Source organism: Oncorhynchus keta, chromosome 1 (assembly GCF_023373465.1).
Source record: "Oncorhynchus keta strain PuntledgeMale-10-30-2019 chromosome 1, Oket_V2, whole genome shotgun sequence".
In the NCBI taxonomy this organism is placed as follows: Eukaryota; Metazoa; Chordata; class Actinopteri; order Salmoniformes; family Salmonidae; genus Oncorhynchus; species Oncorhynchus keta.
Genome location: NC_068421.1, coordinates 72,294,645 through 72,308,880, shown reverse-complemented (window position 1 = coordinate 72,308,880; position 14,236 = coordinate 72,294,645). Strand labels below are relative to the sequence as shown.

Sequence of the window (14,236 nt, the reverse complement as noted above, 5' to 3'; positions counted from 1 at the left end):
TCAATATATCGTTTACACATTCCTCTCACAATTCGTACCCTTTGTACGCTTGACGGATTTGAACTTTAACACAATTATATGAATGTTATCAATCTCTATCAACAATTCTGAATGCATGATCTTTTTAACCTTAGATGTTTTAAGATCCTCACATAGTTTGAACTTACTAATACTTTTTAATGTATAACAGGCTATGAGTATTTCCTTTAACCTGTCACACACACACACACACACACACACACACACACACACACACACACACACACACACACACACACACACACACACACACACACACACACACACACACACACACACACACACACACACACACATCCTGTCCAGTCATTCTGATTGTGGTGTGATGAAGTGTTCTTGGCTACTCTTTGACAACCTCTTATTACCTCCCAGTCGTCCTCCAACTATTTTAAAAGAATAGGAATGCTATTGATTTCTTCTACCTGTCTCTCCCCTTTACTCTCCCTATCTCTTTCTCTGGTCCGAGAACAGTATATTTAATTGAAGGACAGAGAGAAGTCATCCACAGTAGCTCATCAAAGAACATTGAATAACCACTCTCTCTCTCTCCCTCTGTCTCTTTCCTCCATCCCCTCCTCCCTCTCCTTCGTCTATCCTCTCCAGTCCCAGGCCATGCGTATCGTGCGGACAGTGGGCCAGGCATTCGAGGTGTGTCATAAACTCAGCTTGCAACACACACACCAGAACGCAGATGGACAGGAGGACGCAAACAATGACAAGACCTGCAACGAGGAGTCCACGCTCTCAGGTGAATATACACACACACAAACACACTCCTGATTGAGTGTAAGAGACCATTTGAGAGGATAGCATCACAGATGAGTCAGTCTATAGAGAGAGACTGTGACTGTGGAACAGAACAGTGGTGGGAGGACTCTGGCTCCAGTGACTGCTGCGTCCTTTCATAGGCAGATGAGCCCACAGCACCCACGCACCACGCTCACACATACACACAAACACACACACACACATCTGCATTGACCCCCCTTTGCACCAAATCTTTTGACTCATCACATTTATTCCTTGTGTTATTATCTTTCTATTATTTTTCTATTTTTCTCTCTGCATTGTTGAGAAGAGCCCGTAAGTACGCATTTCACTGTAATTCTACACCTGTTGTTTACGAAGCATGTGACAAATACAATTTGATTTGACACAAACACGCACACGAGAGCTGATCCCAGCTCTCTCTGTCTGTCCCACTAGTGTAAGCCTCAGGAGCCTCTGAGCACAGCCAATGGGCTTATCTGGAGTGTTAATTGTCAGAGCTGAGAGAACAAGAGAACCACTGGAGAACACCTTAATGAAGCTCCTCCCCTCCTGCACCCTCTTTTTTTTGTCATCCTTCCTCATCTTTTGGTGTAGCAACTTTCAACAAAATACCCCTCATCTTTTCATGTTTCTCTACCTCTTGTGGTGTAGCAACTTTTTTTCTTGCAGCAAAGTCTGTTACGCCATTGGCCCTCCTTCTGACAATGTGTTGGTGTGTTCGTTCACTCAGCTCGGGAGTTAACGGGAGCGGAGAAGTCGGCGGTTGCTGTGGAGACAGACATCGATGCGGAGGAGGCTCCCTTACCATTACCGGACAGTACGGTTGAGGAGTTTAACCGCGGTGTCACTGACCTGGACGGAGTGGATGCTACCGCCAAGACTGACCACACACACTTCAACAATATTGACAACGACAAGAAGGTATGGGGGTGTGTGTATGTGTTTTGGGGGGTGAGGTTGGGGCGTGTTTGAGGGGGAAAGAGAGGAGTGGGGTGCAAGCAAAGCAGGATGAAAGTTCCATACATAGAAGTTTTCTAACTAAGTGCTGGAATGAGAGAACACGGTAATTGCTTGTTAGACCAGTTAATACAATATCATCGGTCTATCTACTGTATTGATTGCTTACACCAGGGAATATAATACAATTGGTCAATCTATTGATTTCTTGGACCAGAGAATACAATATATTGTGGCTTTTCTAAAGATGGCTTGAGGAGGTGGAAAACAATATTGTGTGGCCTATGTATAGGTTGATATGTACAGTGACACTGTTTTTGTGAGTCAGGGAGAACCCGCACACACATTAGTTAACAACTTCTCTCCATTTCTTCCTAACAAAGATCGTAATTAATTTGCCAGAATTTTACATAATTATGATATAACATTGAAGGTTGTGCAATGTAACAGAAATATTTAGACTGATGGATGCCACCCGTTTGATAAAATACAGAGCAGTTCCGTATTTCACTGAAAGAATAAACGTTTTGTTTTTTGAAATTATAGTTTCCGGATTTGACCATATTAATGACCTAAGGCTCTTATTTCTGTGTGTTTATTATAATTAAGTCTATGATTTGATATTTGATAGAGCAGTCTGACTGAGCGGTGGTAGGCAGCAACAGGCTCGTAAGCATTCATTCAAACCGCACTTTCCTCCATTTGTCAGCAGCTTTTCGCAATGCTTGAAGCACAGCGCTGTTTATGACTTCAAGCCTATCAACTCCTGAGATTAGGCTGGCAATACTAAAGTGCCTATATGAACATCCAATAGTCAAAGGTCTATGAAATACAAATGGTAGAGAGAAATAGTCCTAAAATAACTACAACCTAAAACTTCTTAACTTGGAATATTGAAGACTCATGTAAAAGGAACCACCAGCTTTCATATGTTCTGAGCAAGGAACTTAAACGTTAGCTTTTTTACATGGCACATATTGTACTTTTACTTTCTTCTCCAACACTGTTTTTGCATTATTTAAACCAAATTGAACATGATTCATTATTTATTTGAGACTAAATTGATTTTATTATTTTACTTATTATTTTAAGTTAGTGTTCATTGTTCATTCAGTATTGTTGTAATTGTCATTATTACAAATATATGTATGAAAATTGTCTGATTAATCAGCATCAGCTTTTATTGGTCCTCCAATAATCATTATTGGTATCAGCGTTGAAAAATCATAATCGGTCAACCTCAAGTTGGCACCATGCTTTGGGGAAGGTAGCGTTTTCCTGGCACCTGCCAAACCAATATTAGTCCATCGGACTGCCATGTGGTGCATGATTCATCACTCCAGAGAACGCGTTTCCACGGCTCCAGAGTCCTATGGCGGCGAGCTTTACCCAACTCTAGCCGACTCTTGGCATTGCGCATGGTGATTTTAGGCTTGTGTGCGACTGCTCTGCCATGGAAACCCATTCCTTGAAGCTCCGGAAGAACAGTTATTGTGCTGAGGTTGCTTACAGAGGCAGTTTGGAACTCGGTAGTGAGTGTGCCAACCGAGGACAGAGGATTTTTACACGCTACGTACTTCAGCATTCGGCGGTCCCGTTCTGTGAACTTGTGTGGCCTACCACTCTGCGGCTGAGCCGTTGTTGCTCCTAGATGTTTACACTTCACAATAACAGAACTTACAGTTGACCAGGGCAGCTTTAGCAGGGCAGAAATTTGATGAACTGACTTGTTGGAAAGGTGGCATTCTATGACGGTGTCACGTTGAAATTCACTGAGCCCTTCTGTAAGGCCATTCTACTGCCAATGTTTGGCTACGGAGATTGCATGGCTGTGTGCTTGATTTGATACACCTGTCAGCAACGGGCGTCTTGAAAAACAGTCTTGAAAAAGAAGGGTCAACACTGCAAATATTGACTCTTTACATCAACTTCATGTAATTGTCAATAAAAGCCTTTGACACATATGAAATGCTTGTAATTATACTTCAGTATTCCATAGTAACACCTGAAATATCTAAAGACAATGAAGCAGCAAACTTTGTGAAAACGAATATTTGTGTCATTCTCAACTTTTGGCCACGACTGTATATATGGAGCATTTTGCTGGTGACAAATCATGCATTCCAATTTCTTGTTTAGATTGTAATGGACACATATTAACATATAAAAAAAAGTTTTTTTGAAGGTTGTACTGATTATGATGAGCTAATGCTAAGCTATTTGCCAGCTATGGCTATTTGCCAGCTATGGCACCATGTTTGTTGACATAATACAATGCGTTTTGGCTGTCAGACCAGATATGTTATAACAAAATGAGGTGAAGGGATGGTTCACTCGACTGACTTATGGTGCTTTTAATACAACTGGGAACTCTGAAAAGAATACGAGGTCAAATCATGACGTCCGTGATCTTTAGGTTGGAAAGTCGGAGCTCTAGAAAGAGACAGAGTTGTATGACCTTTCCAAACAATCTTTTCCAGTCTGAGCTCTTTTTTTTCTCCAGAGTTCCCAGTTGTCGTGAACGTACTGAAGTCGGAAGTCGTAGATTTCTGAGTTCCCAGTTGATTTGAACGCAGCATCAGATTGTAACTATGGTACCTCAGGGTTGCCAGCTCAGACCCCCATTCCAGGAGTTTTATTTTTATTTAGCTTATCAACTTCTCCTGTGTTTGCCCCCCATTTATTGTTAAATCCCCCATCATAGTAATATTTCCTGCATCGTATGACCCCAAGATACCTTCCCCCATTTCTATCCTCCATGGACTTGAAATCCCCCCAAAACCCCTCTGAAATGGTTTCATCCATATCTGGCAACCCTGTTTAGCTTTCACGCTACAGTTAGGCTAGGCAGTAGGCTTGTATTTGAGGTGATGATCTGTGAGGCGATAACATTTTATTTGCTTTGTGATTTGTCAAGAACTGTAAACGACTTGTCAAGTCATGTGCTCCGGTACTTGTACACACTGTAACAAATACATCAAAGATTTCAAATATGCTGCTTTTCCTTCACTCTGCGCTCCAACTCATCCCAAACCATCTCAATTGGGTTGAGGTTGAGTGATTGTGGAGGTTACTACATGATTCCATAGGTGTTATGTCTTCACTATTATTCCACAATTATTATTATTATTCCACAATTTAGAAAATAGTTCAAATAAAAACCCTTGAATGAGTAGGTGTGTCCAAACTTTTGATTGGTACTGTATTTGCGATGGTACACAGCAGCGACCACTCAACAATGATTACAAATATGTAATCGTACGCATCAAAGGGTTAAAGATAGAGTTATGTCAACGGCGTGTTCAATATGGATCAGATTGGAAACAACCCGGTGTGAAATCGCTACAGCAACAGAGGGTTAGGAAAGGCCTTGCTCACCCCCTTTGTGTGTGTGTGTGTGTGTGTGTGCACATGATGGATTACACAGAGATGGATTGGGACGGGAGTGTGTGACATTGGTAGTAGAGGTGTGTGGGTGGGGGATGGGGGTGTACTTCATCCACTGTGGGTTTTCTGGAAGCTCATGAAAGGAAATGAGCCAAAGAGCTTAAGGTCTATTTTCTCCTGTCAGGTCTCATTCATTTGACGAAGCCTTTTACTTCCAACCGCTCCTTGGTCGCAGCCACAAATCAATTCAACGACATCATGTGAACAACTTGAAAGACACCAAGGCTAGTGTTGTGGACTAAAGGCACAGTCCGTAGGTTCTGTGAAATAGAAACTTACATTTGAGTCAAAAAGGATATTCATATGATAGGTAAGATATACAAAACCTTGCAGGGAGCCTTTCTAACAGACAATCTCTTAGAAAAAATGTAAACTACTGGAACCAAGACTTAAAAATAACTGATATTGGCACAAGATGGAGGTCATACTGTTAATCCAGTATAAACTAATGTATTGAATGTATTACATAAGAGAAAAAATTCACAAATGCTACAGCACAATGGCATGTCTTAAGTGTAAAACTAACAATGACTCAATAGTCCATTGTGCTATTGTGTATATTTTTTCGCGTTATTTGTAACTTATTTTGTACATAATGTTTCTGCCACCGTGACTTATGACCGAAAAGAGCTTCTAGATATCAGGATAGCGATTACTCACCCCTGTAGAATACTTTCTCTTCAACTGGTCAGAAGGGAAGGATTTACTTCAGACGAGATGAGATGAGAGATGGAGGTGCCTTGTAAAAGAGATGTAAAAGAGATGGAGGTATCGAGGACGAAGGTCCAGGGACCTTGTAAGGATCTGTCGCCGAGAGGGCAATCTACTTTTACCATTGGTCCTATTAGCCAACGTACAGTCAAACGATAATGAAATAGACAAACTACGATCACCTATATCCTACCAATGGGACATTAAAAACTGTAATATCTTATGTTTCACCAAGTGGTGGCTGAACAATGACATGAATAACGTACAGCTGGCAGGTTTTAAGCTTTTTCGGCGGGATAGAACAGCGGTCTCTGGTAAGACAAGGGGTATATCTGTGTATATTTGTAAACAACAGCACGAAATCTAAGGAAGCCTCAAGGTTTTAAGCTGTAGACCACACTATTTACGAAGGGAATGTTCATCTGTATTCTTCGTAGCTGTCTATGTACCACCCCAAACCAATCCTGGCACTAAGACCGCACCCAATGAGCTGTATACGGTCCTTAGGCAAACAAGAAAATGCTCATCCAGAGGCGGCGCTCCTATTGGCCGGGGACTTTAATGCCGGGAAACTCATTTGTTTTACCTCATTTCTAGCAGCATGTTAAATGTGCAACCAGAGGGAAAAAACTCTAGACCACCTTTACTCCACACACAGAGACCATAACCACAATTCTATCCTCCTGATTCCTGATTACAAGAAAAAACTAAAGCAGGAAGCACCAGTGACTCAGTCAATAAGAAAGTGGTCAGATGAAGCAGATGCTAAGCTACAGGACTGTTTTGCTATCACAGACTGGAATATGTTTCCGGGATTCTTCCAATGGCATTGAGGAGTACACCACATCAATCACTGGCTTCATCAATAAGTGCATCGATGACATAATCCCCACAGTGACCGTACGTACATACCCCAACCAAAAGCCATGGATTACAGGCAACATCCGCACTGAGCTAAAGGGTAGAGCTGCCGCTTTCAAGGAGTGGGACTCTAACCCGCAGGGACAGACTGATTACCAGGACGTGTACTCTGAGCATTTGCTGAGCAACTGGCAAGTGTCTTCACTGACATTTTCAACCTGTCTCTGACTGAGTATGTAATATTAACATGTTTCAAACAGACCACCATAGTCCCTGTGCCCAATAACACTAAGGTAACCTGCCTAAATGACTACCAACCCGTATCACTCATTTCTGTAGCCGTGAAGTGCTTTGAAAGGCTGGTCGTAGCTCACATCAACACCACTATCCCAGAAACCTTAGACCCACTCCAATTTGCATACCACCCCAACAGATCCACAGATGACGCAATCTCAATCGCACTCCACACTGCCCTTTCCCACCTGGACAAAATTAACACCTATGTGAGCATGCTATTCATTGACTAAAGCTCAGCGTTCAACAACATAGTACCCTCAAAGCTCATCACCAAGCTAAGGACCCAGGGACTAAACTCCTCCCTCTGCAACTGGATCCGGGCTGCCCCCAGGTGGTAAGGTTAGGTAACAACACAACCGCCATGCTGGTCCTCAACATGGGGGCCCCTCAGGTGTGCATGCTCAGTCCTCTACTGTACTCCCTGTTCACTCATGACTGCATGGCCAGGCATGACTCCAACAACATCATCAAGTTTGCCAATGACACAACAGCGGTAGGCCTGATCACCAACAATGATGAGATGTGTGGTGCCAGGACAACAACCTCTCCCTCAACATGATCAAGACAAAGGAGATGATTGTGGACTACAGGAAAAGGAGGACCGAGCACGCCCCCATTCTCATCGACGGGGCTGTAGTGGAGCAGGTTGAGTGTCAAGTTCCTTGGTGTCCACATCACCAACAAACTATCATGGTCCAAACACACTAAGATAGAAATGAAGAGGGCACGACAAAGCCTATTCCCCCTCAGGAGACTGAAAAGATTTGGCATGGGTCCTCAGATCATCAAAAGGTTCTACAGCTGCACCATCGAGAGCATCCTGACTGGTTGCATCACTGCCTTGTATGGCAACTTCTCAGCCTCTGACCACAAGGCACTACAAAGGGTTGTGAGTACGGCCCAGTACATCATCGGGGCCAAGCTTTCTGCCATCCAGGACCTCTATACCAGGTGGTGTCAGAGGAAGGTCCTAAAAAACTCCAGCCACTCTAGTCATGAACTGTTCTCTCTGCTACCACACGGCAAGCGGTACCGGAGCACCAAGTCTAGGCCCAAGAGGCTTCTTAACAGCATCTACCCCCAAGCCATAAGACTTCTGAACAGCTAATCAAAGGGATACCCAGACCCCTCTTTTACGCTGCTGCTCTCTGTTTATGATCTATGCATTGTCACTTTAACTCTACCTACATGTACATATCACCTCAATTACCTCTACTAACCGGTGCCCCCAGACATTGACTCTGTACCGGTACCCCCTGTATATAGCATCCCTATTGTTATTTTTATCATGACACAAGGCGAGACCCAGATGCAGATTGTTGGAGTCTTACAATATTAATTAATCCAATATAGTAAGGCAAGAGAATGGTCATGGAGAGGCAAAAGGGTCAAAACCAGTTCAGAGTCCAAAAGGTACCGAAGGGCAGGCAGAATCAAGGTCAGGGCAGGCAGGTGGGAAAGCTGGTTGACTTGACTAACACACAAGATGAACTGGCACAGAGAGACAGGAAACACAGGGATAAATAAGCGACATCTGGAGGGGGTGGAGACAATCACAGGAACAGGTGAAATAATAACAGATCAGGGCATGACAATTTTGTTGCTGTTTAATTATTTGTTACTTTTATTTTTAATGTTTTACTTATTTTTTTCCCCCTTAACTACTTAAAGCATTATTGGTTAAGTGCTTGTAAGTAATCATTTCACTGTATTTGGCGCATGTGACAAATACGATTTGATTTGAGCTTGATGAGCAAAAAAAACTATTAAATACATTTTAGAATACGGCTTTAACGGAACAAAATGTGGAAAAAGTCAATGGGTCTGAATACTTTCCAAATGCACGGTAAAATGTACTTTTAATCCGTCTGCCTGTGTATTTCAAGACATGGCATATGAGGGTGCAGAGAGATACCCAATGGGTTGGATGAAACTTTTCTCATCAATCATCTTGAGAAAACGTATACTTCAAAACTGGAAATAAACCAATCAACACAATGGAAAGGTCAAATGCTTTATTATCTAAATGTTGAATGTGCGTGGGTGACGGAGAGAAACAAAATGGTCCAGTTTGAGAATGATTGGACTCAGTTTTGTTGGGTTGTTTAGATTATACTACTGGTGTCCCTGAACTCTGTTCTGCTTTACTCTGCTGTGATCTAGATGTGAGTTGTAGAACAAACAGCTTCGAGGCGTGCAGTCTGTTTCTACTCTTATCCTCCCCTCTCATGTTTGGATGCCTGCAGGTGTGTTTGAAAGCAAAAGTGTATTTTAATGGCGCGTACTGCTTACACTGCTCAACAGATGGCCTCGGAAACTATCTACAGCAGGAGATTGGGATGCTACTGCTTGCTGTCTCTCTCTCTTTTTTCTCTCTCTCTTTCTCTCTCTCTCTTTTTCTCTCTTTCTCTCTCTCTCTCGCTCTCGCTCTCTAACATTCTCTCTCACTCTCTCACTTTCTCACACTCTCTAACATGCTCTCTCTCAAATCAAGGGGCTTTATTGGTATGGGAAACATATGTTAACATTGCCAAAGCAAGTGAAGTCTCTCACTCATTCACTCTCTCTCTGTTTCGCTCTCTCTCTTCGCTGTATCAGTAAATGATTCAAAGTGCCAACTTTCCAAAGACTATTATTGTTTTCACCTCATGACTGAAGAATCAGGAAGGTGAGGTGTTAAGTACTCAGTGGTGTGTGTATGTGTGAATAAATGATGGCCGTGTGTTTTGCACCAGTGTCTAACCAGAAAAACAACCACTTAGCCTGATATCCATTAACTACACAAACACAACACTGAAACATAAACGGTATACGTGTAGCAATAGTTTAAATGTGCTGCTAACTGCTAATATGCTGTTTTAGCCTCACCTCTCCAAATAGTTGGCATTTGCCAAACCCTGTCATAGAAATCATCTGTCATGAATAATGTCTTCACTGATTGGATCAGCTCTTCACCGACAAACTCGCTCTCCCTGTTGCGCCGCATAGATTTACTATAGTAACACTAGAGCCATTCAGTCTGCTCATTTAAACACTGTCCTTGGAGGCTCACTGTATCAGCTACCGTATATAAACATGGCCACAGGCATAGACAGTTCTGAGGGAAGGGACCCCTTCGTATTAAGATTAAGAATATATACTCCTCTGCTGCACGCACGTGCACACACACACCTCTCCCCTTCCTCCATTACCCCAGGTCTAGAGGCATTGACCTGGCTGTGCATAGTCGTACTGAGCAGGCCATTAATATCAGTCATCAATAGTAATGTCACAGACACAGATAGACACGGTTCTTTATTTATGAGGACAGAATACAGATAAAAACCTGAATATCACACCACTGTATGTGCTGAGTTTTTCACCCTCGACCGTTTCAAGAGTGTATCAAGAATGGTGCATCACCCAAATGACATCCAGCCATTTTGACACAACTGTGGGAAGCATTGGAGTCAACATGGGCCAGCATCCCTGTGGAATGCTTTGATACCGTATGGAGTCCATGCCCTGACAAATTGAGGTTGTTCTGGTGGCAAAAGGGGGGTGCAACTCAGTATTAAGAAGGTGTTCTTAATGTTTGGTACACTCAAATGATTAAAGATACTGCAGTAATTCTATAATATGATGCACTTAGGGTAGTCATATTATGGCAGTGACTGTTTGAGTTTCATTGTGTGTGTGGTTTGGTTTTACTATCGTTGTGGGTACCAGAAGTCCTCACAAGGATAGTAAAACGAGGACAATTCGAACAAGTGGGGACATTTCGCCAGCACCCACAAGGAAAAAGGCTACTTTAGGCTTAAGGGTTTATGGTTAGAATTAGGGGTTAGGGTTAGAATTAGGGGTTAGGGTTTGAATTAGGGGTTAGGGTTAGAATTAGGGGTTAGGTAGGGTTAGATTTTGAATGGCAATACATTTTTGTGTCCCCACAAGGATAGTAAAGCAAATGTGTGCTGCTCTGCCTGTCATCTCTGCTGTATTACATAATCTGTACTCCTGCCTTCTCAATTCACGTGCAGGGCTCTCAGCTTGGTGCTCTCCATCACAACAACCCTACACGTGCGCGCACAAAGATATTTCCAATCCTGTCTAGATTGTGCCTCCAGAGAGCAACTGTAGTTAGTTGGCAACAGTGCTGATGGTTCATGTTTCACAAGTCTTTAGTTCGGCAGGCTAACACATTCAGGCGACCAGGTTTAAAACTAGTCGGTCACAAACTTGTGGGGAGAGAGATAGATGGCTGGAGCTGAGTGTGCCTAAACTGGTACAAGGCATGGTTATTTTGCATGTTGGAAAATATTTCCTGTATCCAGAGGTTTCTTCCTGTCCTGGATGGTTGCCAGGATACAGGAGGGAGTGACACTTCAGAGGTCCTTTGTTGTTAACTTCCTCCCCCGTTCCTCCCTGTTCCAAAATAGCCTGTAGCTCCTAGCGCTCTGTGTGGAAGAGCTTCTCTTATCCCCTATCACTCACACACACACACACACACACACACACACACACACCACTGGCATCCCTCACCCAACCCCTTATCCAATCCTACCTAGCCCCACTCCATTACCCCCTGCTACTCTGCCATATGCATTCACCCCCCTCCCCCCACACACACACACTCTCACACAGCTCTCTCACAGTTATGTGGGTGGATCCATGGTAGATAGCAGAGAGCAGCTAGTGTAATCACTGCTAAGGGACCAGGGAGCCAGTCTTCCTTCTCTGTCTCAGGGGTCCATTGCTTCATCTCTCGTTCTTCTCCCCCCTCCCTTCGTTGGGCTGTGTTGCTGAGTGGATGGGGTGGCAGAGAGATGGATGGGCATTTTTACTGTGGCTACAAAGGACATCTGAGGGGACGGTGGAGTAAACACACACACACACACACACATACACACACACCCACACACTGCCTTATTCACAGCTGCTGTTACAACACTAGCCCCAGACCCTTGACGGGTGCGTGTGTGTGTACTGAAAGGCAGAGGGCCATAGCACTTAAGGGCTCTCAGGGCATCCAGGGAGGGAGACTTGGAATGGAACATTTTTGTTTTTATTTAACCTGTTTTTATTTAACCTTTATTTAACTAGGCAAGTCAGTTAAGAACAAATTCTTATTTACAATGACGGCCTACCCCGGCCAAACCCTCACGACGTTGGGCCAATTGTGTACCACCCTATGGGACTCCCTATCACGACCGGTTGTGATATTGCCCGGGATCGAATCAGGGTCTGTAGTGACATCTATAGCACTGAGATGCAGTGCCTTAGACTGCTGTACCACTCGGGAGCAATGGAACATGCAGTTCGACCTCTGAAGGGAAGGAGATGAGTGGACTTCCGTGTTCTCTGAAAGGAGGGAGTGGTGACTTGGAATGGAACATGTAGTTTGCTTCAATGTCTAGGGCATGACTGTCTCGTATCAGGACATCTGCTGCAGATAGGGTGGAAGGGAGCAGGGAGAGAGTGGCTAGCATCTACAGCATGTTGAATTCTAAGTAGATATTGCCTTGATATTGTTTTGACATTGAAGTGTGAACTTAGAGACATTTGTCATGTCAAAAAATATTTGGGAAGTGTTTTGTAGTTGTAATTCTGCTCAGAACACGAACTTCAGACCCCATTTTCTTCTCCTCGTTTGTTTACTTGTCTGACTAAAAAAATGCAAATGCTGTTTCCATCCAAATTGGGACCAGATTGCTGTAAACACATTTGCCATTCACTGCATACGGATTGTTGTTTTCGCTGTCTGTTGAGTTAAACACACTTGGAAGGCTGTGGATCAGACACTGTTTGAGAATCTAATCTTTATTCAGTATGCCTGTTAGTGTGTTGTCGTTATCTTGTTAGAACTGCTTGGTGAATGTGTCTGTACGTGCGTGTCTGTCTGTCTCTTGGTGCCTGCGGGGCATAGTACAGCCTCAGGCAAAATGACGCTGGGTTGTATTCAACACATTGGTCTCTCTGCTGCCCTCAGTGTGTGTGGTTCAGAGTGCTTTGACTGAATGTGTTGGTATTTCACTATTAACCAACAGAGGCCAGAGGGCCATTGTTCAAAAACCACAGGTTTCATGTATTTCTCCCCAAGTCAACACACCCTGAAATCCCGATGAATAACAACAATTCACTCGCTACCCATCTTCTTTCTTCAAATATACAGTACAAATCTACTGACTGTTTCTTCATAGGAAGGAGTAAAGGCGCTATATCTGACAACAAGGGTATTGAATAACCTCTACTGTGTCTTTGTTAGTGTAGCTTTTCAACTACTCATCGTACTATATGTGTACAGAATACTCAGTGGCGCATGACTCGTCACAAAGCTCTGCTTGACTGAGAGGGATGGATGGACACCTTTATGGAAACTGACAGGAAGTGTCTGTCTCTCTACCATTCTCTCTCTGTCTCTCTCCTTAACATTCTCCCTCTTTCTCTCTCTTCTGTCTCTCTCACTCTACCACTCTCTCTCCCTACCACTCTCTCTTTCAATCTCTCTCTCTCCCTATCACTCTCTCTCTCTCTTTCTCCCTCTCCATCTCCCATTCATATTCTCTACCAACGTAATGTCTCAGTGTAGTTCTTCTGACCAATACAGACGTTTTCTCTCTCTCTCTCTCTCTCTACTTCCCAGCGCCCCTAACCATTACACATGTATTATATTAACCTCTTAACTGTCCTCTTTACTCCTACTCCCATTATACCACTGACAGTTCTCTCTGCAAAGGTACTTAGCAGATAAAATACATAAAACAGTCTGTCTTGGAGCTGACAGCCAAGGTATTCTTTTCCTCGTCAAGCTACTGCAATTATTCTGATGAGATGGAAGGTCTACCACTCTCTGAAACGACTGTTTTAGTCACCATGGTTACAGCTATGAGAGACCTGGTCTCCTTAAAGGAGATATTTTCCACCAAGCTGTGTATTGTGATTCATGTTGTAGTGTCGCTTTGACAATGTCTGTCTGAAAGAAACCATCATTTTTTATTATTATAAACAGTACAGAGATGTGTACTTCACTTGATGAAATCACTACACGCACATACACACACACACACACAAACACACATACACATGTATCTACACACACACAAACACACATACACACATACATCCATACACACACACATACACACACAGCGTACTAGTTTCACTGTTCATCATTAAG

General features: G+C 43.2%; 1 protein-coding gene across 1 annotated transcript in view; it reads left to right on the top strand.

The window, feature by feature from the left end:
* LOC118383824 (carboxyl-terminal PDZ ligand of neuronal nitric oxide synthase protein) overlaps positions 1-14,236 on the top strand; it is a 202,789-nt gene that overhangs the window by 131,196 nt on the left and 57,357 nt on the right. Inside the window, exons 6-7 of the mRNA XM_052460573.1 lie at positions 643-787; positions 1,541-1,731. Of these exons, the coding sequence (XP_052316533.1) occupies positions 643-787; positions 1,541-1,731 (336 nt within the window). The remainder of the gene's footprint in view (positions 1-642; positions 788-1,540; positions 1,732-14,236) is intronic.